Source organism: Ictidomys tridecemlineatus, chromosome 13, assembly GCF_052094955.1.
Source record: "Ictidomys tridecemlineatus isolate mIctTri1 chromosome 13, mIctTri1.hap1, whole genome shotgun sequence".
NCBI classification, from domain to species: Eukaryota; Metazoa; Chordata; class Mammalia; order Rodentia; family Sciuridae; genus Ictidomys; species Ictidomys tridecemlineatus.
Genome location: NC_135489.1, coordinates 37,209,536 through 37,237,490, shown reverse-complemented (window position 1 = coordinate 37,237,490; position 27,955 = coordinate 37,209,536). Strand labels below are relative to the sequence as shown.

The 27,955-nt window shown below is 37.2% G+C and overlaps 1 protein-coding gene and 1 long non-coding RNA gene across 4 annotated transcripts in view; one reads left to right on the top strand and one right to left on the bottom strand.

Annotated features, from left to right (window-relative positions):
- Positions 1–27,955, top strand: part of Asxl3 (ASXL transcriptional regulator 3) — a 105,690-nt gene that overhangs the window by 4,711 nt on the left and 73,024 nt on the right. Inside the window, exons 1-4 of one of the 3 annotated variants that reach the window (XM_040273971.2) lie at positions 5,133–5,431; positions 13,632–13,753; positions 24,807–24,924; positions 25,872–25,991. In XM_040273971.2, coding sequence (XP_040129905.2) covers positions 24,846–24,924; positions 25,872–25,991 — 199 coding nt within the window. In that variant the 5' untranslated portion in view covers positions 5,133–5,431; positions 13,632–13,753; positions 24,807–24,845. Of the gene's footprint in view, positions 1–5,132; positions 5,432–13,631; positions 13,754–24,806; positions 24,925–25,871; positions 25,992–27,955 lie in introns of those variants that run through there. The other 2 variants (XM_078030205.1, XM_021726552.3) reach the window with 2 other exon arrangements.
- LOC120886151 (uncharacterized) lies at positions 1,820–27,955 on the bottom strand. Its single transcript, XR_013429609.1, has 3 exons — positions 27,427–27,955; positions 17,053–17,099; positions 1,820–1,938 (listed from the first exon to the last, which is right to left on the bottom strand). It is a non-coding gene; the product is annotated as an uncharacterized LOC120886151 (long non-coding RNA).

Genomic DNA, 27,955 nt, shown 5'->3' with positions numbered 1-27,955 from the left:
TTGGGGCTCACAGTTTTGGAGGGCTCAGTGTCCATAGACAGCTGGCTTTATTGCTCTGGGCCCAAGATGTGGCAGCACATCCTGGGGAGGGCTCAGTGGAGCTGCTTAGCTCATGGCAAGGTCAGGAAGAAAAAGAAGGTGTGGGGGATGGAGCCACAGGGAAGTTGCACCTTTGGGGCACACCTCAGGGTTCCACCACCCCCTGCAGCATCCCACCTACCCACAGTTACCACCCAGCCCATCAGTTCAAACTAGGGTAGGCTGATTAGGTTACAGCTCAGTATCCATTTTTTCCTCTGAATATTGCTGCATTCACAGGAACTTTATAACCAAATCAGAACATGAGGGTATTGGTGAACTTGACGTTGACAACTTCTGTGGAATGTTAAGAAACCCTGAATGTGGTTCAAGAGAATGTGAGGAAAAAAAGGAAAGTAGAATCCAGAGAGAAGTGTTTTTTTCTTTTTTTCTTATAGAAAATAAATATTAGAATAATTGCTTATTAATAAGAAATTCCAATTGAGGAGGAGAAATTGATGACATGCAAAAGGTGCTGTTTCCTCTGTGCTTGATGAGATGACTGAGGTCAGGAAAGGAGCAATAGGAAGAGTCAGCTTATTTCACTAGAAGTGAATGTTGGTGAGTACTTGTGGAAGAAGCTTATGGAATTTTCCTTCTTATTGCCTCATTTTTCTCTAAGAAAAGGGAAATAAGTTCATTAGCTGAGGTTGAGAATAGAAGTGGTTTTGTACATGTAATGAGAAGATGTAAAATATTTGTCTAAGACAATCTTGTTGCATTAAGGGCATTCATTTAGGTAATTAATCTTGCATTTAATATGGCACCAGTCCCCCTGTTCTGTTCAGGATCACTGTACAAGTACAGACAAGTACACCAGCTAGATTTGACGAGAAGCATTCGAGGAATAAAAGAATTGAGGGTGCCAAATGAAACAATCGAGGAATAAAAGATTTGAGGGTGTATGAACTGGAGAAGTTAAGGTGAATGTCCATAGAATTTAAGTTGGATGTGGAGCTAAGTGAAGACACAATTAATTGAGGGATGGTGTGGAAGTGGAAGTCTCAGTGAGGTGGAAGGATTGTTGATTTGGTATGATAGAGAAAATGAGAAAAGCATGTGAGAGTGTAGCTCATGACATTGAGTTTAGGGTAACATTATGTGTCTGAGATGAGAGAAAAGAAAAGGGCTAGGTTTAATGGTGTCATGAATGGTTAGGCATAGTATTCACTCTAGATGATGGGACCATCAGTGGCTGGAGTTAAGCACCTCTCCATTTGCTCAACTTAGCATCATGGGATTGGGCAGGTCTACCTGGAGGAAAGGTTTCCTTGTCCTTCTTTTTTTTTTTTTTTTTTAAATTTTTGTATAGTTGTCATTGAACCTTTATTTTATTTATTGATATGTGGTGCTGAGAATCGAACCCAGTGCCTCACACATGCTAGGCTAGTGCTTTGCAGTTGAGCCACAACCCCAGCCCTGCTTTTTCTTATTAGAACAAAGATGTTGTAAAAACTGATTGTGGTCCTAGCCTAATATATTAGAGAATCTTCTAATATATAACATAAGTGAGAGTAACATAAGTGAGAGTAACCCAGGAGTTGGTGGATAAGTTGGTGGATAAGGGGAATAGTTGGTAATGCCCTCTGATGAAATGAGATACACTTCTGGAGGCATCTAAGGAACAGGGAGGGAGAATGGTCTGAAGGAATAGGCAGGAGAACATATGTCACCTATCCATGTTCCAGGCCCAGTGATATAAGATGTATGGAAAAAGACAAAGACTTCCTTCTACCTGAGAGTCTTCCAGGGAAGTGGTATCCATAGGAGAGAGTCAGATAGACCAAGAAGTAAAGGGATGTTCAGAAGAAACTTGGAGGTTGCAGAAGATTTTTGCTTGTGGCTCATCCTGAATCAATCCTAAAAGGAGATGGAGTGGGGAGGGTGTTAAGAATCGGGAAAGGGTAGAAGATAGATTGAGACTTAGCCAATAATTGGACCAAAAGGAGTAAGCAAACCTCCTAATTTGACATGTGAATAGGTACTGCACAGAATAATCCATACACAGGCACACATCTGACTAATGTGACCTGGATAGATTTCCTGGCCTCTCCTTTGAAGTTGCATTAGGGAAATTGCTATGGGAAATCACTGAAAGAATAGTAAATAACTTATTTCCTTGAGCATTCCTTGGCTTGCCCACTTTTGTATCTTATTGCAAACCACAATTGCCTCTTGCAGGACAAGCATATTTCTTCTTCATCTCTGTGTCACCTACTTCTGGTGTAGCCTATTAATCTAGCCTCATGATACATTTTCAGACCAAGAAGCTGAAAAAGTATTGTTTACAATGTCCAGCCTTTGTACACTGTTTGCTTTTATACTTTTTAATCTTTGCAACATTTCTCTGAAGTAGGTAATATTTTAGGCTCTTTTATTTTACTTTCTTTTAGTTATTTTATTACCAGTGGACTTAAAGAGGTTAAATGGCTCATTCATGTCACGAACCCAGATATGTGTGACACCAAAGGTCAGACTCCCATTGCCTGGTGGTTGCTGATGTAATTTGCCAAACATTAGACCACATCTATTTTGATCATAAACATGAGACTTTGACAAAGAGGAACCCTTGGCTTATAAAAATGAAAGAACAGGATACCACATGATTGCTTATGAATCAGTAACCCATTCCAGGAAAGAGAACTGCTTTAGGAGATTTCCTTGCCCTGATACATATTTGACCAGAAGTTAGAATGGATAGACCTTCCATACTTTTTACAGCTGTATAAATACATGTTGAAAGTCTGATCAAATAAAGAAGGTGGGGTACATGTGTGGATGTGAGTGTGAGGGGGTTAGGGGGAGAGGGGAGGGAGGGTGAGGGTGGGTCCCACCAGCTGTTTTTCTGTGTTCTCCCCCACGTCCCTTTGGGTGAAAGAGTAGAGGGTATTGAGGTAAATAATAGCCTTCTGCTACCATAGAGTTATTTCAGATTAATGAAGATTAATTGACATTTGCTGCTCCGTTAGAGAGGCAGGCAGAGAAGCAAAGGAGAAGAAAGTATTTTATAAAAACAGATAACGATAATATGTCATGAGCTTTGTAATGTTTTGAACAACCAATAAAAAATATATATATATATATATGTATATATAGTGTATTAAAATATAAAAACAACAACAACAACCCCCCCCCCCAAAAAAAAACAGATAACGAGAGAGAAACCTTAGTGCTTGATGCTAGGTATTAATACTGAAGTTCTTACGTAGTTAAGGGGCTTTAGTCTTCTTCTTGGAATCATCGTCCAGAGAAACATTCTTTGTGAAGGGGAGATGCTTTGCCAAGATGTTTTTTTTAAAGATTCATTGAAAATTTTTACAATGTGGGAAAAGGGGTATATTATTGATTGTAGTAGCATTTATGAGACACAGAACTGTGGTTATGGGTATGCTTCTTTGGCTTCTGAACAGTCTGTCAAATCAGCATTGGAAGTATAGACTTGAGAAAGTAAACTGTTCAAATTTTACAAGCTTAGAGATTGAAGAGTGACTTAGGTGAATCACTTGAGGTATCTGTGTTGACAACCCATGACCATTTATGCTTATGTAAGTATAGATCCATGTCACCCAAAGAAATTATTAATTTTATGGTCTGTTTTAGTCAGAGATTTGTGGGTGTGTTTGTGTCAGAATATTTTTTTCTTTTTCTGAGCATAATGCATCGGTATACCCTGAGTTTCCTCACACATTAAGCTGACTTACAGTGTGCTGCTGGTTTACAGAGAACCCATGCATATTCTATATGAAATGATATCATCAGTAGACAGTCTTCATCATCTTCGTCCTTTAACTTAGATGAACAAGAACAAAAATGAGTTTCCCTTTTTGTGGTGGTCATATATACTTCAAGTTTAAAATCAACAATAACCATCCTACTTATTTTTTTAAATGAGGAAACCGGAGAATGTACAATTTTCATCCACAGAGATCAAAAAAGGGTCTGCTTGCTATTAACCCTAATGGCTTTCAGGGAGGAAGCAGCACTCAAGCAAGGGAATTAGTGTTTTAAAAGTCTTCATTTAGGGGGAAAAAATGGAGAACACATATCCTATGTTTTAGACCTTAGATCCCAGGATAAATAATGATTCCAAGATTTCAAGAATTTTATATGGCCCTTTTTCATTCTTCTTTATGGCCAGTTTTATAAGTGGGTTTCTGAGTGTGTGATTCTTGGCAGAGTTCTGTTCACTTCATGAAACGTTATTCAGCTCATTCTTTGTTTTCATTGGCTCAGAGGCCGCAGTTTGAGGGGTCTTTTGATCAAACGTGAAAAGTACTTTAAGATGGCCTGAAGTGTGTGGCTAGGATCTCTGTTGAGACATCAATTACATACAGATGAGGGGCTTCCCGGGCAAAGCGAGGGGGCACCATCCGGGCTCTGACCCCCACGGAGTTGTTACGCTGAGAGTTTATGGAGCATTTTTACACAACAGGAAAGGAAAGCAAAATGACACAGGGATAGAGGAGTCAGGAAGGGAATGTTCGGAATACCTCTAGAGGTTGCTCTCCTACTTAGGGTCTCTTTCCCCGTGGTCTTTTTTTTTGGTGGAGATTTTTTTTCCGTACCTACCTGTGAATGCCCTAGTGTGGTTTTATATAGGATGGTGTGTTTGGGGTGGGGTGTGCTGGGAGGTGTTGGTGGATTTGGAGGGAGAAGAGAAAATAGAATCAATTTGCAACTGGTAACCCTTGCTAAGAACCTTGTGAGTAAACGAAATTCCTCCAGGGTCTACAACACCAGCCTCCCTTACTTTCCTGGGTTAAGTTAGTTTGTCTTTCATTCAGCATCTCTGCATTTTAGTCAGAGTCTTGTTAGCAGCTCATGGAGACACCTGCTCCACATTGGTGGCCTAAAGAAACTTAAGTATGTGAAAATTATGTTGTTTTAGTTACACATGGAAGAAAGTACAAAGAGAACAAGCTCTAGAGTCAGAAATGACCGTTGGCAGGATGTAAAACTTCCTCTGCCCACTCTTTCTCATTTTCCCTCCTTTCATCCCAGCCCACTGATTTCACAGTTCACAAGAAGCATGAGAGATTTCAAAAGATCATTCAGGCCTGGGTCCTCTCCCAGGCCAGTGTTTTTCTTAAACCCGTCAATTCAATTAGACATTATTCCAATAGCAGATGTCCAGCAGGATAGAAATCCTCCTCTCCTAATATCTGTCCCTCTATGTTTTTGATAACCTGTATAGCGAAGAATTTTTTCCCTCTGTTGAAATCTTTTGGGCTTTTAATGAAGCTAATTTCCTCCTTTTCCCCCTCTTTGATGATAGCAAACAGCTGGTGACTATCCAGTCACTACCCCCTCCATCTCAACTTCTCCAAGTGACTGACTTCAACTCTTTCAGACAGTACGTATAGATACTATTTTCCATTTCTTTTATCCATTAGGGGCTCTTTTTTTAAAAAACATATTTCCCCTTGAACTGTGAACTTTGTTCTTGTATAAATGGATTTTAGTCAGTTTTAACAGTCCAGAGACATGTAAAAAAAAAAAAAAGAAAGTTTTCTTTTCATTGCAGATAAAGTGACCCATTTAAATGTACTTTCCCCTTTTTCTTGTGTTATGAGAAGAATATTTCATAATAAAGAGATAAAAATTGGAAAGAGTGTGATCTCATAATAAAAACAAACTCCCTTTCAAATAAAAACAAAATTAAAGGTATTCCCCCAATTACTCATCTTAACTAGCCAATGTTCTGTTTGATTTATACAGTCTGTGATTTGTATGTAAGAACAAAGCACCCGTGTTCTTAAAAAAAAAAAAAAAAGTTCTTTTCATTGATACCAGATGATCCATTCTCTCTTCTGTCTCTAAGTGACTATATATAACCATTTCTCAGTGAGCCACCTGGTCCCTTACCTAATTCCCTGTTGCTACACATTGGAGTTGATATATGTTGAGGTATAAAGTAATTAGTAATGATGTCTGTGAGTGAAGCATTTACTCTTGACCCATGCTAACCTTTTGCTGATAGCCTTTCTGTCTACTTTTTCTATTTCTCATTTTCTAGGTTGATTGCTTTATGTCTGTTCAGCTGTTTTAGGAAACTGACGCAACATGGAGGATCCCAGGTGTTGTACCAGGGCAAAAGCAATAGCCCCTGATATTTTTACCACACACACATGCTGTTACATGACTCTCCATACTTCTGGGAGAGAAATTCTTATTGGTTCTGTGGTGGAAGGAGGGTTAGGTTTCAAAGCTGGCACCAATAGGATAGGGTTTTCCTACTAAATATATTGATTTGCAGTTTGAGTTTCCTCTTTTTCTAGTTTGTATCTGAAGGGTATGTTGATGAATATCCAGAGGTATTTGTATCACTAAATTGGCTTGGCTGATAAATCAAGTGCTTGTAGGAAGTATTTCTATAGCTACATTTTCCATGGGTAAAATGTTCTTCCTAGGTACCTATGTAGTAACGGTGTCCTATCCAGTGCAAATTTGAGTGAACCTTTTGTGGACATTGTAATGAAGTTGTGATATATCCAGTTCTGGGACAGCGACACGTGAACATCATTTGCAATATTTGTATTAGCCATGAAAAAATATCATTTAGGTGTCACCATGATGCATCTCATAGGAACACACACACACACTTTCTTTTTTGTTGGTTTAATGACCATCTTATTTGATACTGGGGATTGAACCAAGGGGTACTTTACCATTAAGCAACATCTCCAGCCCTTTTTTTATTTTTTATTTTGAGACCAGGTCTCAACAAGTCACTTGGAGCTTCTCTGAGTTGCAGACGCTGACCTTGAAATTGTGATCCTTCTGCCTTAGCCTCCTGAGTTGCTAGGATTATAGGTGTGTGCCACTGTGCCCAACTTACTTTTTATTAATTAATTTATTTTTTCTGGAAACCTCTCCTGAAGAAGAAAAGAGCTTTATTAGGCTTTGTATACTTTATATAATCTGCTTCCGAAGCCTAAAGTATAGTAAAAATTTCAGGTATATTAGGTCTCTTTTATTCATGGAAAATATTGCTCTAAATATTATCAAGAACATCAATAACTACAATGTTTTGACTCCTTGTCCTTTGAAAGTTTCTTAGGGAAAAATTGCTATTTCCATTATTTTATTGCTAGTATTGCTCTATGTAATTGCTAGTTTTTCTTGGCATATTCTTTGAATGTTTTCTTTTAAAGCAGCAAGAAAAATGGCTTAAGCCCAAATGCCTATACCTATCTTGGAACAAGAAATGTTTTTAGAGAGGGCAGCTCTCCACAGACTGTATCCAAAAGAAATTAGGGAATTATCTTTCTTTGAAAGAAATGGAGTCCAAGAAAGATTTAATTGGGGTCAAATGGGCTTCCATGTTCTTTTTTAGGTCAATTTTTACAATTTGGGACATTTAGTTTGTTGCTGCATATATCCAAAATAGCTAATGCATACAATTTCAAATTAAGTTCTGTATATACAACATATTAAAATCCAAACTAAATTCTTTTGATTACTTGCTATTTGGGGATTTTTTTTTTTAATTAGCTGCTCATTGATCTTTCAGAACAAAGCGTAGTTATCACCACTATGTTTTTGAAGGCATAGTTTTCCTCAGAATCAATGGTTCCACATCATTGTTCTTTGGATACAAAAAACCTTAGAAAACTCTCGTGGCCTCAACCTCACATCTTGTTGTTGTTCACAGTTTTCTTCCCTACATTTTCCCTGGTGCTTGACAAGAAGAAAAGTGCTCATTAGAAGTTGTGCAGTTGAATTAATAATAAATGAAAAAACAAACTTCTAAGATCCAACCCTCTTTAAAAATATAATTGAAGCTGGGTGTGGGGGTGCATGCCTGTAATCCTAGTGGCTCAGGAGGCTGAGGCAGGAGGATTGCAAGTTCAAAGCCAGCCTCAGCAACGTGGTGAGGTCCTGAGCAATTTATCGAGACCCTGTCTCAAAGTAAAATATGAAAAAGGTCTGGGGATGTGGCCCAGTGTTGGGTTCAATACCTTGAACCAAAACCAAAAACAAAAAAACCCATTTGTCACAGTGCCTGAATTAATTTTAATTTTCTTTTAATTCATTAAGGCATTATTAAACCTATATTTCTATAGAAAGCTGTTGGGCTTTGAGAGAATATGGTTTTACTATTCAGAAAATTGAAAGGTAGTAGTTAGAGGGACAACTGATAGAAATGAAAATGTTCGGGCTGGGGTTGTGGCTCAGTTGTAGAGTGCTTGCCTAGCATGTGTAAGGCCCTGGGTTTGATTCTCAGTTTGATTTTATTTAAATAAAATAAAGGTCTATTGACAACTAAAAGAAATATTTAAAAAAATTTTAAAAAGTGAAAACGGCCAAAGGATGTATCATTACTTGACTTTATTAAATGTTTGAACATCAGTTGCCTGGGGGATGTGTGGCTTAGTGTGGGATATATAGCAACTAATAGTACAAAATATCTGTGTTGCATTTACTATATAATGATAATGTCCAGATTCTGGTCTATGTGCAGTTCTGCACCCCACACCGCTCCTGCAATTTTACATAGCATAATGATTTCTAATTTTGACTTTTAAATTTTATTTATTTTTATTTCCCTATGTAAAACCACAAAACTCTGACTTTCCTCTTAAAATAAGGCAATGAGTAAGGACAGCAGAGGGAAATGTATCTATAATTAGTGGCAAGTCATGCAGCTTCCCACAGACTTTTATAGGAAGGTCTGTGGTTTGGCTTTTATATTTTTCCCTAATTGACTTTAGGATAATTTTAGAGAGTTTTTTGAAAACAGGCTTCTGTTTTCAAAATTTTTAAATTCTATTTTTATATATGCTTTTGCATAATAAAAACTAGCTTTGCTGACCCTCTCCTTCCATGATTCAGGTTAAAAAGAGTAATTGAAAGTTAGCTTCAACAATGGATTCTTTAAACAAATTTAATGAAAATCAAATTAAAAATTTTGGTTTAATAACATTTATAGTTTGCCTGCTCTGAGCCCATATTTGCACAGATCCCAGTATTGCAGGGATTCTCAGTCCCTGAGTTGCTGAGCCAGGGGACACAGGTCCCAGTTCTGCAGGAACTGTCAAGAATTCATCCACTAGGTTCCAAGGAAGCATGGTCAGAGGAGAAGCAAGTTGGCCTCATTCATACTCTAGGAAGCTTTGTGGGAAACTCTTTGAAGTTTCATTTGCCCAGATGAGTTTGCTAGGTAGAGTAAAGGGGAGGAGAATCTAGAGGAGGAATCATCAGAGCCAATGCATAAACATAGCAGGTAAATGGATCAGAGATGGTGGGAAATCAGGAAGATATGAGAATAGAAGTCGTGGCAGAGCAAGTTTATGTTCTGATTTCTCCCTTTGTGTGTGTGTGTGTCTTGAGTTAAAGGTCAAAGTTAGAATTGTGGGTGTCCTCTTGGACACCAGTCAGTGGGTTAGTAGTGAGATTAGGAGGGGATACCACCTGTATCCTCTGTCCAACATGCAACTTTAAACTTGGATCCCAATCCACATTTTGTAGTTCAATTGCATGCTCAAATTGAGTGCTAAGTGAAAAAGAGACAAGATGACAATTGGGGATGCTGAAGAAAAAAAGAAATAAACCCACAGTTTTGCTAGAATACAGTCATCCGTGTCCCTGGGCTTTGAAGCTGCCTCATGGTTACATGGGTTACATCCACCTGTCTTTGCTCCTGGATCTTGTAAACAGGTTATTTTGGAGATTTGGGGGAGTGTGAGGTAGATGATAGGCTAGTCTAATATCAGAAGATTGGTGTTAACTATGTGTTTTGCTCACCTAATTTTGGGAGGTAAGCAAAATGTAGACAGAAATACTATTTCTACACATTTTTTTTTTTAAAAGTGTTGAGGAATGTAAGTTCCAGGGAAAATCAGTGTTATTTTTGTTTCTTCATCTGCAGTTTGTACACCTATGGAAAGGGCAGGCTGTCTTTTGGGGTTTCGAGGTATAAAGTTCTGGCAGTACTTTTGTGATCATGCCAATTGCCAATTAGAAAAAAATAGCTCCCTTTCTGTCCTGAATGCCAAGAAGATATCCGTTTCTAAACTGCATGTCAGTGTTTGATATTTATTGGATAAAACATCTGTCCTAATTCTTCAGTTTCCTGGCTCCTGTTGTAGTTTTACTTACAGGGGATTTTCCTTGATCCTTCCTTTAGCATTAATTTTTCTTTGGCTTGAATTTCAGAGGCTACACTGAGTCCTTCAGATAAATTTTCAGGGAACTGTTTGGAATAGGCCCTTAGTTATTTATCCCGTCTATTATTAAGAAAGCTTAAAAAATAAATTTTAAAAAAGGCTGAAAACCCTGTGTTTTGTCAGAGAATGATACTGCGTTTCCCTGTACAGTTCAATTACCCAGTGATTCATATATTCATGATAAGAGTCTGTATTTGTCATTACTTAAAAGAACACATACACACCTCCTTCTTGTTTGTATGTGGTGCTGAGGATCGAACCTGGGCCCCACGTATGCCAGGCGAGCGCGCTACCGCTTGAGCCACATCCCCAGCCCTACACCTCCTCCTTGGAGCTTGTGGATGAATTATGTGGGTACCCCATCAGTAATTTTCTTTTTTGATTTTTTTCCCTTAAAAATTTAAATTCTAACCCAAAGGAAAGAATCATGTATATATTGTACTTTTTGATAACATTGTACTTTTCTTTAAGACTCTATAATCATTCTATCAGAAGAAAATAATTAGGGGAAAAATGGTTTGACCCAGAGAAATGTGTGAGGACCAAGTTCCAGAAAGAGCAATCAGGGAGAAAAATGGCTACTTAATACAGGAATATTCATAGTGCTTCATTGAGTCTGGAATGGAATGTAAGATAAAGCAAATAGAGTTGGGTAGAGGAAGATGAATCATTTTGAGAACTAGGTTCCTAGTATTCATTAAGGCTGGACATTAACTCCATTGTCCTGGCTTCCCTATAAAGTTCTGGGCTCCAAATTGAACAGAATCTTTCTTTTGGAAACAGTGTATATAAATGTATATGAATCACTGTGAACACAGTGTCATCATAAATTTAAATCATGTGGTTTCCCAATATTGGATGGTTTCCTAGATCAGAGAGAAATAGAGCAAAATGGTGAGCTAGTGTTATCCTCAGGAGAGTCGATTGTGCACCGCTTAGTTAGCAGTCAGAAAATAGGAGGGACACAAAGGCTTTAATTGTATAGACAGAGTTTGTTGTTATTTGATCCTGCTGTACTGTAGTTTACCTTTGAAAGACATGAATAAAAGCATTTCCCAAGTAAATTGGTAGTAAATTTGAATTTAGAGGTCCAGCATGCAGGAACATTCTCATATTTTCCATAAATTCCTTAATACCCACGGATTGCATTTGGTTCTCCTTTCTAATCAGTAAGTGTTCAGTTTTCTAGGTGCAAGTGCTTCTAAGAATGTGAAAGTAATAAAATATATTTGCTAACGCACCCTTTACTTTTACATTATATCCATTTCACTCTGTCTACTTGGGATTACGTATCCTGTCTGCCACTTTTCTATCACTTCCCTGATTTGTCACACTTCATAGAGACTTCAACACATTGAAAAGACCATCTGTATAAACCAGTACACACACACACACACACACACACAGAGTAGATTTATCTTTAGAGTATAAGTTGATGATTATTTCTAATATTTTTTGGTAAGTAAGCTTCAGCAAAGTATTACAAATGAGTAGTAATTTCAAGGAGAGGTGTTAGAAACCATACATGGTTTATGCAAACAGTGTTTAAAAATGTTCTAAAATAGAACATTTACACCATCTTAATGAAAAATGTCATAATGTATCAAGTAGAAAAAAAATCACTAGATCTTTAAGGACTTCTGTCACTATATGTGCAGATGTTTTGAAACCATATAATTATATTTAAACCTACAATTCTTAATTTTTTCATGCCAGGGGCTAAATGACTTGTTCCCTTTCTGAAACTTTGTTTTAGCATTTGCAACATCATGCAGTTCAGTTATATTTCTTTAGACGTGGAATTTCCTGCATCTGATCTTGGCTTTCGAGGCCAGCTAGTTTACATGGAATAATCCTGGGCTCCAGAACTAGACCGGGCTTGCCTTGGATCCAGCACTGCTGTGTCATTGCCTGTGTGACCATGGGTGACTTATTGGCCTTTCTGAGCTCTGGCTTTCTCTCTTCCACATGAACATAATACCCATTTGTCTTGCGAGCAAGCTGTATGAATTAAATGAGATCACATATGTAAAGTGCCTAGATTAATAATTAACAACCATTTTCCTAAACTCATTCATATGGCTGGCTTCCTGATTGCTTTCTGAATTAAAACAAAGCTCGATTAATGCTTGATTTCCCCAAATTCTCTTCTCATGAGCCACATGTACATTCATAGGCAAGATTTGCTAGAGTCTGTAGAAAGAAACTTGACTCTTCTCAGCACTATGTATGTGCATAGCTTCAATTTTTTACTGCAATTATTATTATTATTATTGGTGCTGGGGATTGATAAGTATAATAGTTTTTACTCCTCTACGTACCTTTAAAACCCTGTTCAGAATCCCCCATGTTACGATTACTTGGAAAGTTTTCTTGACATACTGTTTACCCTGTGCCCTTAAAAAGTCATGTTTTGTGCATTTACAATATGTTCTCAAGTTATTTTCTTCTATCTAACTTCCTCTTGCCTCCTGCCTTTGACATATGCCTTCATTCTGCTACTACTAATCATAGTACTTCCTTACTCCGATTCTCCAAATGCCTCCCTTTCTTCCAGTATACACAGAAAAAGACCTGTGTCAGTGCTCCTGCCAAGATCATGGCAGGTGTTAAACCTTGTCTGTCGGGGCAGGACTGAAGGAAGAGTTCTAGCTTCCAGATAAGCTCCTTGGTCACCCATGTCTAGACATCAGTTCTCCTAAAAAGTGGTCTTTGGGGAGAATGTACTGGACTGCTGTACAACAGGCCAAGGGAAAATCTGACTCTGGTAAAAATGGGCAGATTACATTGCAATCGGTAGGGAGCACCATTTCTTCAAAAATAATTGGTCTTGATTTGAAAACAAGTATCTCAGATTTCATTTTTCCCTCTCCATTCTACATGTCTTGTCCCATAGGAGAAGAGAAATAAGTCGCAGCAGGTCATAGATTCTGCAGAAGAAGGGTCGTTAAATAGAGGAAACGTTATATCTATGAAGCTGGGTGGATTTAAAACAGTTTTGCTCATGTAGATAGTTTTCTTCAGTTTGTGCATCGTTCAGTTGCCGTATTCAGATTCAGATAGTGTCTACTGACTCCAAACTGCAACTTCAGAGGCAGGTATTGTTCTGTTTGTTATGTCCATAGCTCTGTGACATAAAAATTATCATCCATTAGTGGGTAAGGCAACATGGAGGCCCAAAGAGGTTAATTTGAACTGTGGCCACACATTTGTTAAATGATCCCTTCTCTTCGAATCTAGATAACTTTTCTTTTTTACTGTGCTATTTTGCTTTATTTTAAGTATCCATTTTCAATTGGAGAAAAAGCTCCAAGTGAGTTAATTACAGTGGAGGTAAAAAAAGGAATTCAAATTAGTAATATTATTATCTCTCTCTGTTTCTAGTTTGTGCGAAGCAGGTACCCGACGAAGCATCTTCCACTCGAGATTCAAGCCTCACGAACACAGCAGTGCAGGGCAAGCTAGTGTCTTCCTTTCAGCAGCACACCAAAAAGGCGCTCAAGCAGGTAAGAGAGCTGCCATCTGTCCTCTTCCTTCCGTTCTGCCTACCTAAGGTAATGTGTTCTGCTGATCAGATAAAATAAATAAGAACCAAACCATCAGAAAGCAACAGACATATTCTGAGTTCAACTCCTTGCATAATATTTAATATAATCATTTTAGTCCACACTAAAAAGTAGGAGAGGCTTGGCTGAGGACTCAAGTCTGACATAGAGGAGGAATGGTCTTGGAAACACACATACAAAAACTTGTGTTAAGATTTTTGTTGGTGTGTGTAAACCAGTTGGGTTCATAAATATATTGCATAATTTGAAAATAATATCTCTATGATCTCATTGTGCTTATCTGTTATATAAAAATAAATGATAATTTTCTTTTTCATTATTGTTACAAATATCTACCTACATCTAGAATATCTATCAATATGCGGTGTTGGATACTGTATGAAGTTACATGGTCTCATGCTAATGTCACATGCACTTTCGTGTCACATGGCTTTGTGTTGAGGTGGTGGTGAGAGGTAACAGTTTTAAGGTTGGCTCTGGGCACTGATATACCTTGGTTGGATCATTGTTACCCGTGCTGTGAATCTAGATAAGCTGCTTTTCCTCTCTGATTCTCAAAGGCATTCTCTAGAAAATGTGGACATGATAGTATACGGGGTTGATCTGAGAGTTAACTGGGGTGATGCATTGGAAGCACATGGACATGTCTGGGCCATAGTGATCACTCAGGAAGCCTGAGCTACTGCTGTCACTCCAGCAAGTGCTGAATTGTTTGAAGAAAAAGAAGAGATGCTGTAGTTAGATGGGTCCATCACATGAGGATATATTAATCATCCTAGCAGTGAGTGGAAGGCCTGCTTTGTTCCTGTTCAATTGCTTTCCTCTTACAACTTCCTTTGGATCAGAATTCTGTCCCAATATCCCTTAATCTGTTCACTCTAACCAGGACATAAATAAAGGTATCATTCTGGTAATATGAGTAAAGAAAGAGAAACCATGTATTCTAAAATAAAGCTGATTAAAGAAACAAGCCTCACCAACCTCTAAAACTTCTTAATGCTCACACCCAACCTCTTAGACTTGGAATGTTCTCACCCCCCTTCTCCGCTGTAGTAGATAAGTAAGCATAGAAAAAAAAAATCTTAAGATTTTTGGAGAGAAGTATATTACCTTTCATTCTGAATTAACTATTGAAATTGCAACATTCCCATTCTTAATATTATCTTTTAGGTAATAATAGTATTTCATCCTGCACATATCTTTGGGGCAGCTTTCCATTAATATTATGGTTTTTTTTTTGTTTGTTTGTTTTCAAATAAGTTGTAGTTGGACACAATGCCTTTATTTTATTTATTTATGTGGTCCTCAGGATTGAACCCAGGGTCTCACACATGCTAAGCAAGTGCTCTACTGCTGAGCCACAATCCCAGCCCCTCATGGCTTTTTTGGGAACATTTTAGAGACAAGAGAATAAAACTATAATTACTGTTGAAATTAATTGGTGAAATAAAGGATGAAGTAGATAGGGAAATCTGAGCAAATGCTTATTCAGGTGGCAAATAAGATGTAGGTAATAATAAAATAGCAAGCAGGATGGAGAAAAGGATACAAAACTGGATACTTGTATCCATGACATATAAGAAACAGGAACGGGAATGGAATGGGAACATAAATGAAACTCACACTTGTGAAGTGCAGTGATTTGGAAAATGTGCACACCGTGAAATCTTCTAGTATGTGGATGGGAAAATAAAGATTCAAGTCTGTACTGTTATGTGTCATTATTTTTTATTTTCTATGTTTCAGTTTTATATTATTTGAACATTTTTTATAAGTCCTAAAGTGTTATACAACTTTGGGTTAGCAGTGTTTTGTTACGGAGCAAGTTCGTGAGAAGGGCCACTTGCTTGCTTGTCCTATAGGCTTCTTGATGCCCTAGAAAAGTTATTTATTCATTTCTTAAAACTTCTATTTTATAACCAAGTAGCAAATTAGCAAGAGAATATGTAGCAGATATGCTAATATTTGATTAATAATCAAATTCATATTGGAAATACATTTAGAAGAAAAGCTGTCCTTGCAGAATTTTGCCCAGATTCCATGTAATTGCTGAATTTTTAAAGACAGCATTTCAAAAATTGACTGAACATATGGCATTTTAATTTGTAACAGCCACAGCAAGATTGCAGCTTTCTTTTCTTTCAGATACTTGAATGACTGTGACCATCTATAATATTTTGTAAAGTGTATTATACAAATATATGCATATATGTCAATATGCATGATTTGTGCTTAGGAATATATGGTTTGTGTGTCTGTATCTAAGCACAAGTCATTATCACACAAAGTTCATTAGTTGAATGACCTTAATGATAATTACATTAGCTGATGATTTCATTATGCCTTTAGTTTTGCATGTACACTTAATCCTTATATGAATTCTTTTGAAGTGTGTACTCTTATCCCTGTTTTTCCAATAAGGAAACTAAGGCCCAGAGAAGTTAGATAATTTGTCCCAGATAACCCAGCAGTTGAATATTGGAAATGATATTTGCATTCAGAATTATAGTTTCATATTCTACCCTCTTCACCAGTACTGCCTTTCAGCACATAGAATTTAAGTAGGGCAGATCAAGTTTTTGGCACAATTCAAAGGAATTTATATACTTGACTATTTGTATAGCATCAAGACAGCAATACAATATAGTCCTTTAGAATACCATCTCTAAACAGACTGCTCACGTTTAGGACCAGCGTATATTAATAGCCTACAATTAATTATATAAGTCAATAATATTTTATTAGAAATATATCCTGATTCAATAGGTCTTTAGTTATCCATCTATAGCTTTGCTGATATAGATTTTTAGGAAAAAGTAGGTGAGAACAAGAACAAAAATCCCTTAAGAACCCAGGAACTTTTAGCATCATAAGTATAGCAAAAAAATAATAACTTAAACCTCCTTACAAAATAAGCTAGTAATAATTTCCTAGCCCCATAGTCCTTAATCTTTCTCCCACCTAAAGCATGCTAGCAAGTGGGTTCTTTGACATCCCTGCATTGTTGATTGCATTGTAGGTACAGGTTGGGCAGCATGCTAATTCTAATGCCCTGACTCTTCACATGGAATATTCTCATTGCTCCCAAATTATTGGTTCCATTTTACTTTCTGATCATCAGAACATTACTTAATACCACATGTTGAGCATAATTCCATGAATAATACATTGTTATTCCAGTGGGTTTCTTTCTGCATACACATATGCAGAAGACTGGAGAGTAGCAGGTTGATTATTACCTTGTTCCCTGTCTTCTTTCCGCTTTGGTATTTTAGATGTCATGATCCTAAAAAAGCATAAAACAGATTTTGGATTTTAAAGATAGATATTTAAGAAAGATTAAGTTTTGGAAGTTTTTAAGCAGACAAAGAAGATGAAAAAAGGAGGGTGAGCTCTGCCGCAGTGGTGGGGTACAGGTGGATGCCACCTTTTCACATTGTCTCTGGTGCTTCTTTGCACTTTCTTCACTATGTATTTAGAGTGGGAGAATTTATTCACAAAAGTGCAGGTCCTTTTCCTTCTTGATAATGCAAGGCAGGTAGTGTCTTAGTGCTTTGCTTCTTTAGGTTCATATGTTTGACCAGGACTATGAATGCCCAAGGTTGTGGCGTGCCATAGTGGTTTCCGAACACGGATGTCAGCATTTAGCAGACTCGCAAGATTGTGTGTTGTACCTGACTCAGCCAGCTGTGTTCTGTGTATGTATCTCTGATTATTTAAGTGTTAGCATTTGAAGCGTGTGATGTTTTCAGATTGTTGGTGAGGGCTAATTGCATTCAGTGTATTCTTAAGTCACTTTGTTGATGATGTTTCTCCACTAAAATAAAGCAAGCATTAATTTAAAATTCCCAGTTAACACAAAAATTTCTGATTCCTCATTTTATTTTTCCATTAGGGTAAACACTAGAACGGTTTCTTTTCTTTTTTTCCTTTCTTTCTTTTCTTTTTTTCTGAATTATAAGATTTCTGTGTAAAAATGAAATATTTGTTTAAGGGTCTCTCCCCTCCACCTATTTTTTTTTTTTTTTAAACAAGAAAACATTGTGGTGTGTCTCTCAAGAGAAGCAGTTTGGTCAGCATCTTTTGATTTCTTTCCTTTCACTTAAAGCCAGAATTGAATTGATGTGTGATATAATCTTTATTTTTCTAGACTGATTTAGCTTCTTATGTTTGTTTCAAGTAATTGTAAAGTTTAATGTACTTTTTTTCAAGCTTAAGTCTGGAAACCTCTTTCTCATTGAGTAGTACCTAGAAGTATCAAGCTTGGTAAGTCTAATTATAGTCCTCCTGATAATGTCATGGATACAGAAATTTCACTTTACCTAGTTTGAGCAGTAGAATATTATAATGTGACCAGCTTGAATGGTAGACTGCATTTATACTTGCTGTCTGCTTATGTATTTGGTATAATATTATGTATTTGGTATAATTTTGCTGCTTTCTGAGTTTAAAATGATAAGATATAAAATTGATCAATAAGATAACCATTAGCATAGCAAATTACAACTAAGGCTGTTGGAGGTACCTTATTGATATTATACCCATGAAATGAATGTTGGCTGAAATAGTAAGACTGACTATATAATATTGATGTCAAATCCATGTTATAGACTAATGATCAGGGCTACCTGATGAGGCCTGGTGTGGAATAGAAAAGACCCCAGCTCCCAAAGATGGCACAACAGAAAGCAACAAAACCCTCTTTTAAGGTGCACTTATACAGGGCACATCTCCACAGCTAGCCCTTCTAGTCCTATTTTCTTGATCTCTTCTGGGGACTTATACTTTTCAGACCATGGAACACTTGTATTTAGATAATTTTAAATTAAATTGCATGTAACATACATTTGTAACATAATATGTAATAGAATTATCTTTCTTGGAATTTTTGTAGAAACTCAGAGCTGAAAATGTGATACAAATATTCCTTATTTTGAAGAGAAGTGCTAGACACAGCCCCAGAAAACTTAGAGAGGCCAGATGGTCTATTGATCATCCCCCAACAGCTATATGAAAAATAGCTCAAGACTGAATACTGGTGTGTGTGCACATGCACACACACACACACACACACACACACACACACACACGGTGGAGGGAGGTGTTAGGGAGGGGGAGGGAATATTCCATATCTTGTATTCTTATATTTTGAAGCATTATGAGACTTGGAGAATTCTGCAGGCAGAGGGCTTACCATAATGACTGAGCAGAAGGAATCAAGATATATTGTATGCAGTGGAGCAAGGATACTGAGTGTGCTTATGCCTGAGTGGGTGCTGAACAGTTAGACAGCCATGGTGGACTTGTTAAGACCTTGCCCAGGAAGCCTGCCTCTCTAGATAGAAGAGCCCGGGTGTCTAGGTCTTATGTTTAGGGGAGTCCTGGAAGTGGATCGTAGGGTGCATGGTTGATGTCCAGGTGGAATGTAGTTTCAATTGCTCCCCGTGAAGAAGTCCCCACTAGTGCAGCCCTGAGAATCTCACAGGAGGCCACTTGCCTCCCTGAAGGTTCAGATGCCACAAGTATGATGGTACTGGTTTAAACAAATTTACCTTTATTTTTACTCCTCATTCTCAGTGCTGGTGTGTGGGGAGCCTAGAAAGAAAAGAGGAGGAAAATGGGGGGTGAGAAAAATCAAGAATGTCTTTCCTAATAAAGTTTCTGATCTGAGGCATAGCCTAGGGAGCGGAGAGGGAAGCTTTTTATTTGACTCCATCTTTTCAGACTTGAAAATGAGACTGTAGAAATACTCAAAGGTGATGCAAGAAACTATACATTTTACATAAAATATTCTTCAGGAATGGGCTATAGAATTGGTCAGAGTATTTTGAACAGAATATTAGAAGAAAAAAGTTAATTGTTGATTATTCCATGCTGATTTCAGTCTTGTAGACAAAGCACTTATGGATTTTCGAGATTTTTGATAAACTTATTTTTGAGAATTTTCATTTCAATTCAGTAAATGTTTACTGAGCACCTTATACATCACAGGCATTCTTCTATATATTTGGTGCATGTCAGTGGAAAAAAAGCAAAGAAATCCCTGTCTTTTGTAGGGTCTACCTTCCAGGATGGGAAAAATGATGTTTTACAGTGTACTACAAGGTGATACGTCCTTGGGAAAAAATAAAACACAGCCGGTGGTGGAGATGGAGATACAGTGGGAATGTGTTCTGAGCAAAGCCTTCAAGTATGTGAGGAAATGAGTTGCCCAGGTTTCTGAGGGAAGAGTGTATCAACCAGAGAGAAGAGCTCATGTAAAGGGTATACGTGTGCCTGATATAGAAGGGACAGCTCAAGATGATCGAGAATTACTAAGACACTTGTCTGATGTGTGAGATGCCATGCATTTCATACAATACAGCCTTTGCGTATAAAACAAGTAAACGAATAAAGGCAAATAGCAGGTGTTTGTTGGAAGATAGCCCAGGCTTCCTGTTTTCTGTGCCTAGTCTCCATCTTTGGGCAGAAGGGCAAATATGGTGATGTCAAGCTATAGGGAAAGGACCAGATTCACAGGGCTGTCTTTGCAAGGAACCTATGTCCACTGTTCTGGGACATCTGGGCAGCCATCTTGAGAGTAGTTCTTCACCATCTCTGTAAATTTCCTAGTCCTCGTTCACAGCCACCCTGGTTTTCATTTCATTCCCTGAACCACCAAAGACCTGTCCTGCTAGGGGTCTGGTCATTGCTTCATTTACTGATGACAGATGTCACAATGTTCATATGACTGGGTTCTTCTTGTTGCTGGGGTATCATTATCTTTGTCACCACCAGCATGGCCTCTTCTGACCTCCTAATCCAGGTTAGTTCACCTGTTCCCACACCCCACTCCACTATCTTTACTTTTTTTGGCATAATATTCTTAGTACTGGTGTGTGTGTGTGTGTGTGTGTGTGTGTGTGTGTGTGTGTGTGTGTGTGTTTATGAAATTATTTTGCTTATTTTATGCATTTCCTTGTCAGTCCTTCATGAAAATATAAAATAATTAAAATAAAACTTTGTTACGTTCAGTACCATGAATCAGCAGTGCTTACATGGTAGTTCAGCAGAATACATCCTCAAAAAATCATTTTATTTTTGTAGCATGGATAAAATACAGAAATGTCAAAACAGCATATATTGAGTATTTACTTTGTGCTATAAATTGTGCTAAAATACTATTCTGTAGCTTTCTTGTTTGAAGCATCTTGCCCACACTTTTGTCAAGGGTTTTTAGGGACATTTGTCCAACTCAGTTACCCAGTATTATAAAGCTAGTTAGTTAAGCCTTTCTTTGCCTCTGTAACCTTGTAACCATTGTACAACACAGCCATTAAGAGAGCTCTGCAGAGGTTGATGATGTAGCTCAATGGTAGCATGCTTGTCTAGCATGTGTGAGGCACTGAGTTCAATTCTCAGCATCACATATCAGTAAATAAAATAAAGGTCCATCAACAAATGAAAAAAAGAGTTCTGCTGAGTCCCCAGTTTCTCTGCAGATCAGCACCTTAGAAGACCCATATTAGCCAGTACCCATACTTGGTAGTTTAATACTTACATTGTGCAAACTTGTTTATTTTGATGGTGGGGAATGGTATTTAGTAGAAATTAAAAGTGGCTGCCCTTAGACTGAATTGGGCCCATAGTTATCTGTGTTTGTCTGATAACATGATTTCAAAACAGGAAAGCTCATCTAAAAATCTAGACTGCAACAGCTCATTCTGATGGGGGTGGTGGGGTGTTCTTGCCCACTGCAGTCTCTTCCGTTCTCACCTGCAGGTCACCATGGCCCCAAAGGGATTCCATGATTTTTTAGATGATTTTGAAAGAGATACGCAGCATGTTTGAGTAGTTGATGTACATGAAGTTGAAAGCATAGTTACATTATATATATATATTAAAAAAACAAAAAACAAGAAGCCTCTACACAGCCAGTGCTCTTTACTTGGAGGATGCACACTCCACTACAAGAGACCAGGAGCCTCGTAGACAGAAGTGTTCGAGTGTTCTTGAGAAGGCTCACCCAGGAGGTCCCAGGCATCTGAATGGAGGTGACCTTGGTTTTCTCCCTCAGTCAATATTCTGATATGCTTGGAAGGAACTTCTGAGCCACATCCACAGCCCTATTTTGTATTTTATTTAGAGATAGGGTCTCACTGAGTTACTTAGCGCCTCACTTTTTGCTGAGGCCGGCTTTGAACTTGAGATCCTCCTGTCTCAGCCTCCCTAGCTGCTGGGATTATAGGCCTGCACCACCATGCCCAAGTGAAATCTTGGCATGTCAAGTGAATCTTGCTTCCAGGAAAGTGAGCTAGACTCCTGTAAACGACCACAGATTCACTCTAACATGACTGTAAGTCTAGAATGCAAAATGAAGATGCCCCTTTCCTATTCTGATGCCTGACCTCTGACCTGCCTGAGTTTGCTGACCTGCCTGTGCTTCACTGTTGTCACTAGTGTCAGAATAAGAGACACTTCCGAGCTTCCGCTTATTTAAGCCCCTACAAATATCATTTAGGAATAATAAATTTAATGTTTATTTGTCAGAGATAAAACAAAAATATGCATGAATACTTTTAATATATTTAGAATACTAATTTTTGTTACATCATGGTCATTTGGTTTTTGTCCATATAAGCAATTGGTGTTGCATGACAGAATTAAAAAAAAAATTGTGTTGAGAAATATTGCTTGAATTTTCTAAGTATGAAGTACATATTCAGAAAACAAATCATGCAAATGGGCAATGGTTAGCAATTTCTTTTATCCTGTCAGACCTTAAAATTTAAAATTTTTCCTTTTTTTATTCTTTTAAAATTTTTTCTATCATGATTTATTTCTGCTAAGTTTTTTATATTAGAGTCCTTTCAGCTCTAGAAATTGAGTCCAAATTTTCATTATTTCATTTATTATTTACCACAAATCCTTCAAAAAGGCATATCATCTTTGATTCTTTTTCTTGGGGGAGGGTTACTGGGAATTGAAATCAGGGACACTAGAGTGCTGAGCCACGTCCCCAGCCCTATTTTGTATTTTTTTTTTTTAGAGATAGGGTCTCACTGAGTTACTTAGCACCTCACTTTTTGCTGAGGCTGGCTTTGAACTTGAGATCCTCCTGTCTCAGCCTCCCTAGCTGCTGGGATTATAGGCCTGCACCACTATGCCCAGCCCATCTTTGATATTTGATTGTAGATTCTAGACCTTTAGTTTGTTTCTCTCATTTTTTCAAAATTTATCTAAAATAAATTCTGTGACTTCACATGTATATATACACACGTACACACATGCACACTGAATATTTTTTAGGGCATAATATTTTGCCAAGAGAAATAGTTGAATAATCTGTAATGCATAACTTCTAAAAATTTACTCCTGTTTGTACTTTTGTGAAGTCTTACATTGTGAACAAAGGTGGAATTAATTATAATTTAAATCACTGTGTTACCTCATTTGGTTATATTATTGGATTGTTAGGTTAATGTATATAAAGTGCTTTGAGTTCTTATACAGGACTAGAGAGATTTATGCAAGTATGTGCACAATTTATGTGCAATTATGTATACTCCTTGGAAGAAAGAGTAAATGTCTTAAATATTTTATAGCACATATGCTCTCATTTGCCATATTATTGACAGCAGGCTAAAGGTGAGAAGGATAGCATCTTATTAATCTTATACCTCTTGTTTCCCCACAGCACCTGATACTTTTTAAAAGCTCTGTAAGCATAAGAATCAAAGGGAAAATGTCTTGTGTAATCATCAGTATCTGCGTCATTTATGATAGATTGCCCCAGCCTTTCTTTCTCATCTGGCTTTAACTCTTGTCTGAATATGCCTTCTCTCATTTATGTGGCATTTAAGTTTTCAGTTCTGTAATTACTTGATTGCTAAATCTTATGGTCAACAAGTTGAACATTTAGCTAATACCCTGAGCAAATAACCTGACATCGTTTTTTGACAGCAAGGGAATATACAGTCGATGCAGTATTTCAGGAAATTCTGACAACTGTTAGTCAGAGATCATTAATCAAGTAACTGAGATGCTGTAAAATTGGTAGAAATTGCACAGAAATCAGGAATAAAAAGGCTTCATACCGTCTGTGGCCAGCCTTTTAACCTTTCGAGGAGTCTTAGCATTCCTGTTAACTGTGAATTTAATGTTTCTTCCGCTTCATGTGCTTAAGACACCCTCCCCCCCTTTTTTTTATTACAGGTAATTTTCTGCATAAAGCGATCAGTTAGATAAAGCTGTATTTCAAAACTTTTAAATGTCTTTTATTACATTATCATCACCATGGTCGATCATTTAGGAAACACAAAGCACTCCCATTTGGACAGATTTATTCTCATATTTTTTTTTTTCCCCTGGATTTGCCAGAACCCCGTCCTGTTCGTGTTCTGAAGGTTAATGCCCAAAGTCAAGCAGACAGAAGCCAAATGCTGCAAGGTTTCCAAGATTAGGACTGATTCCCTTCACAGAAATAAATGATTCCTGCCATGTTCAGTGATTTTGTGCAGCGCTCCCCACGGCTGAGTGAATGCATCAATACTGTAGTTCTTACATGCTGTACATACTGATGACACTCGGTGTTAACTGATTGAGCCGTGCACTGGAGACGACGCACCTGCAAGAGGAGTGCAGACACATATATTTTTATCCTGGTTTTGAAATATTTATTTTACATTTATTTTACGTGGGAGTCACAGTTTCAAATTCCATGGGCTCTCAAGCCACACTGCTAAGGTAGAACAAACCGTTAAGTACTGCTTTATTGTCAGAATTATACTGAAATGATCTCAGGTTTATACCCTTTGCCACAGCCCAATTTTATGCTTTTGAGGGAAAATTATATGAAGGTGTCTATTAAGAATCCTGACAAATTAGGGGCTCTGTGGAATGTAAGTCTCATAAGAGGTTTGAGCTAATGATGGGCAAGTGGATCATTTAATTCAATTATGAGGAATCATTTTGGCTACATTTTTATGTTATATTTTATTATCATGTTTTATAGGCTTTGAGGCAGCAGCAGAAAAGAAGAAATGGAGTCTCAATGATGGTAAACAAGACTGTTCCTCGTGTTGTTTTGACACCATTAAAGGTGTCTGATGAGCAGTCGGATCCGCCTTCAGGTAAAGAGCTAAAATATTGTATGCTTGGCCAGTTTCTTCTCAGAGGAGACTTTCTCACTGAGAGAGATGTCATGATTTTTTTTTTAACTGAATAATACTTCCACTTGAGGTTTGGTTGTTTTTTTTTTTCATATCTTTGACTCTGCAGTGATTCAAAAATATAGAGTCCTACCCAGTTTAAAAAAAAAATAAGAAATGAAGTCATCATGAAATGACTTCATTTGCTATTGTCAGTAGGTGTGAGGAAATAACTGGTGAATCTAGGTGGATTTTGTTGCTGCTTTGGCTTTTGACTGCTGAACTTTAATGGTGAAGCACATGCTGATTTGAAACACTAGCAAAAGCAGTTCTGCCATGAGTGTGATTTTGTTTTTCAATCCTCTCCTGCAAAATCTGGAATCCTTATTAGTTTTGTGTTCTAGTAACATTCTTCTTACCTCAGTGCAGCCCTAACCTTTCCTTCCAATTTACCTCTTGTCATTTTCTCAGCTGTATACCATTGTATTTATTATTCTATTAATGTTTGCATTTTCTGTCCCTGCTTCAACATAAAGTTATTCATAAAGGTCTGATCTCTCTTTTTCTCCAGGAATCCCCTCTTCCCTCATCATTCTGTCTCTGTTTTGTTTCATCTCTCACTGGCATCGTACTGTTTGAGATTGTTCATGGATTTTTACAAAAGATTAGACTATTTTAAAAGCTATCAGATCAGTAACTGAGTTTTTGATTCTGCTATTAAGCCATCTGTTCTTGCTTTTGGTGCTGTTTGATTGATTTATTGGGCTTTTCTCTCTTTATCCAGTAAGGGAATCAGATTGTGGCCAAAGGTACTATATTAAGTCTTAGAAAGAAAGATTGTATCTATGGTTCCTAAAACAATTTTAGATTCTTCTTTTCAAGGACAGCAAGAGGAAGATAATGGCATAATAACTATTTCCTTTTTTTAGGATCTGAATCTAAAAATGGTGAAGCAGACAGTTCAGATAAAGAAATGAAACATGGGCAAAAATCTCCCACTGGAAAACAAACGAATCAACACTTAAAACGATTAAAAAAGTCTGGTTTAGGTGAGTGATCGATAAATTAACATGTTATATTTTAGAGATGTATGTCTTTTCAAATAAGTTATGGAGCATTCCAAAAACTTTTTTAAGTGGTCAAACAAGGAAATTAAAATATCCTTCCATCTAAGTAAACCAAAAAAAAGAAAAAAAAGAAAGAAAAAGTAGGAGAAAGAAATATTGTAGTTATAATGGAATGGTCCTCAGCTTATAACTAAATTTGTGAATGGCGTTGTTAGATTAGGCAGAGGTAAAAATAACCAACTTAAAATATGTATTCAAATAATTATCTTTATAGTTGTGACTTTATCTAATGAGCAATATTTTGTCAATGTAACTGGGTTTCCTTGTATTATTTGCTTTATGGGTGAAAATGCCACTCTTACAAAGGCTTCTTGAATTGGATAATACATTGTCTTTGGGGTCTGCTGCAGGAAAGCTGTTCTGCTTTGCTTTCTGTCTGTGCTGCTTGAAATATTTAGTAGCGTGTGTCTGAATGGTGAGCAGGGCTGAGAAACATGGCACAGTCACTGGGTCTGGCTAGGGGGCACCATGTTTTTCTCCTAAATAGTTCCTTTCTAATAACTCTTCACCAGGGATCCAACTGCAGCTTCCAGAAGTATTAAAATTAAAAAGACAAAAATAAATGCATCCTGGTCTGTACATTATAATTCTTAATCACCGCTTCTTGTTCAATGACCTGGACCTGATGGCTTCATTCAAGTCTTTTGGTTATTTCATTTGTGAATAGGAGTAATGATAGTCACCTGGATCATTATGATATTTTTGTAAAATGGTTAGTAGAAACTATGAATGTACTGACCTGAACTTAATTACTGGTTCTGCCTCTTACCTTTTTCACAAATTAGGAACTTTCTTATTTGCAGAGTTTATCTTTTTGTATCATTCAAGCGAGATTTTTAACAGATTTATTTATTTTTGGTAAAGTTTTGTTTTTTTTTCTTTTCTGTTGTTCTGTATGCCAGGCATCTTCTTAAATTCTGGGAACATATTTTGAATAAAAAGCCTTTTAATACAATTTATATATCCAGGAAAGCAGAATTTATTTTTATTTAAGTTCTTTAAATATAGCATAATTACCTACTTTACATTATTTCTAAGGCTAAATAATTACACAGTTACTGTCTAACCCCAGATATGTACTTATGTATAACCACATGCACATGTACTCGGACTTGATTTTTTTCTTGTCTTCTGGGTGTTGTAAATAGCACCTGAAATGGAAAATGATAGTGGGAGAATGACAGAGAATGCACTGAAAAGTACATAAATGCCCCAAACAAAATCATGTTGCCACACACAAAGTGATTAAAAGGTCAATGACCTTTATTTAGAAATGCCTGCTGTCAATTTCAGTAAAGTCAATGCCATGCGACGCAGTGAGAAAATTCAAGGCACAGTCCCCCCCCAATTTACTTACTTAGCTAACTTCAGGGCTGAAGTCAAAAGGACAGTTTGCCGCTCTGTGTCATCAGGATCCTCCGGGGCTCCAGGCTTTAGTCAGGATAGCTTCCATTCTACTTGGAGACATCTTGAAATCCATATTCAAGCAGTTAGAGGATCAGAATTTTTTTCTTATTCTGTTTACATTAGAGTCAAACCTGCTCCTAGACAATCCTATAACCACTAAGCATTTTATCAGTTCAGATTTGTGCTGGCAGAGTATTTTGGCTGACTTTTAAGCAAATTAAAAGAGTAATAAGGGGGCTACCAGGGTCATTTTTAAAATTAATTAATTATTACTATTTTTTTATTTATGTATGACAGTGGAATCATTAAAATTCTTCGTACACATATAGAGCACAGTTTTTCATATCTCTGGTTGTATACACAGTATATTCACACCAATTTATATCTTCATACCTGTACTTTGGATGACAGTGATCATCACATTCCACCATCATTAATAACCCCTGCCCCCACCCTTCCCCTCCAACTCCTCTGCCCTA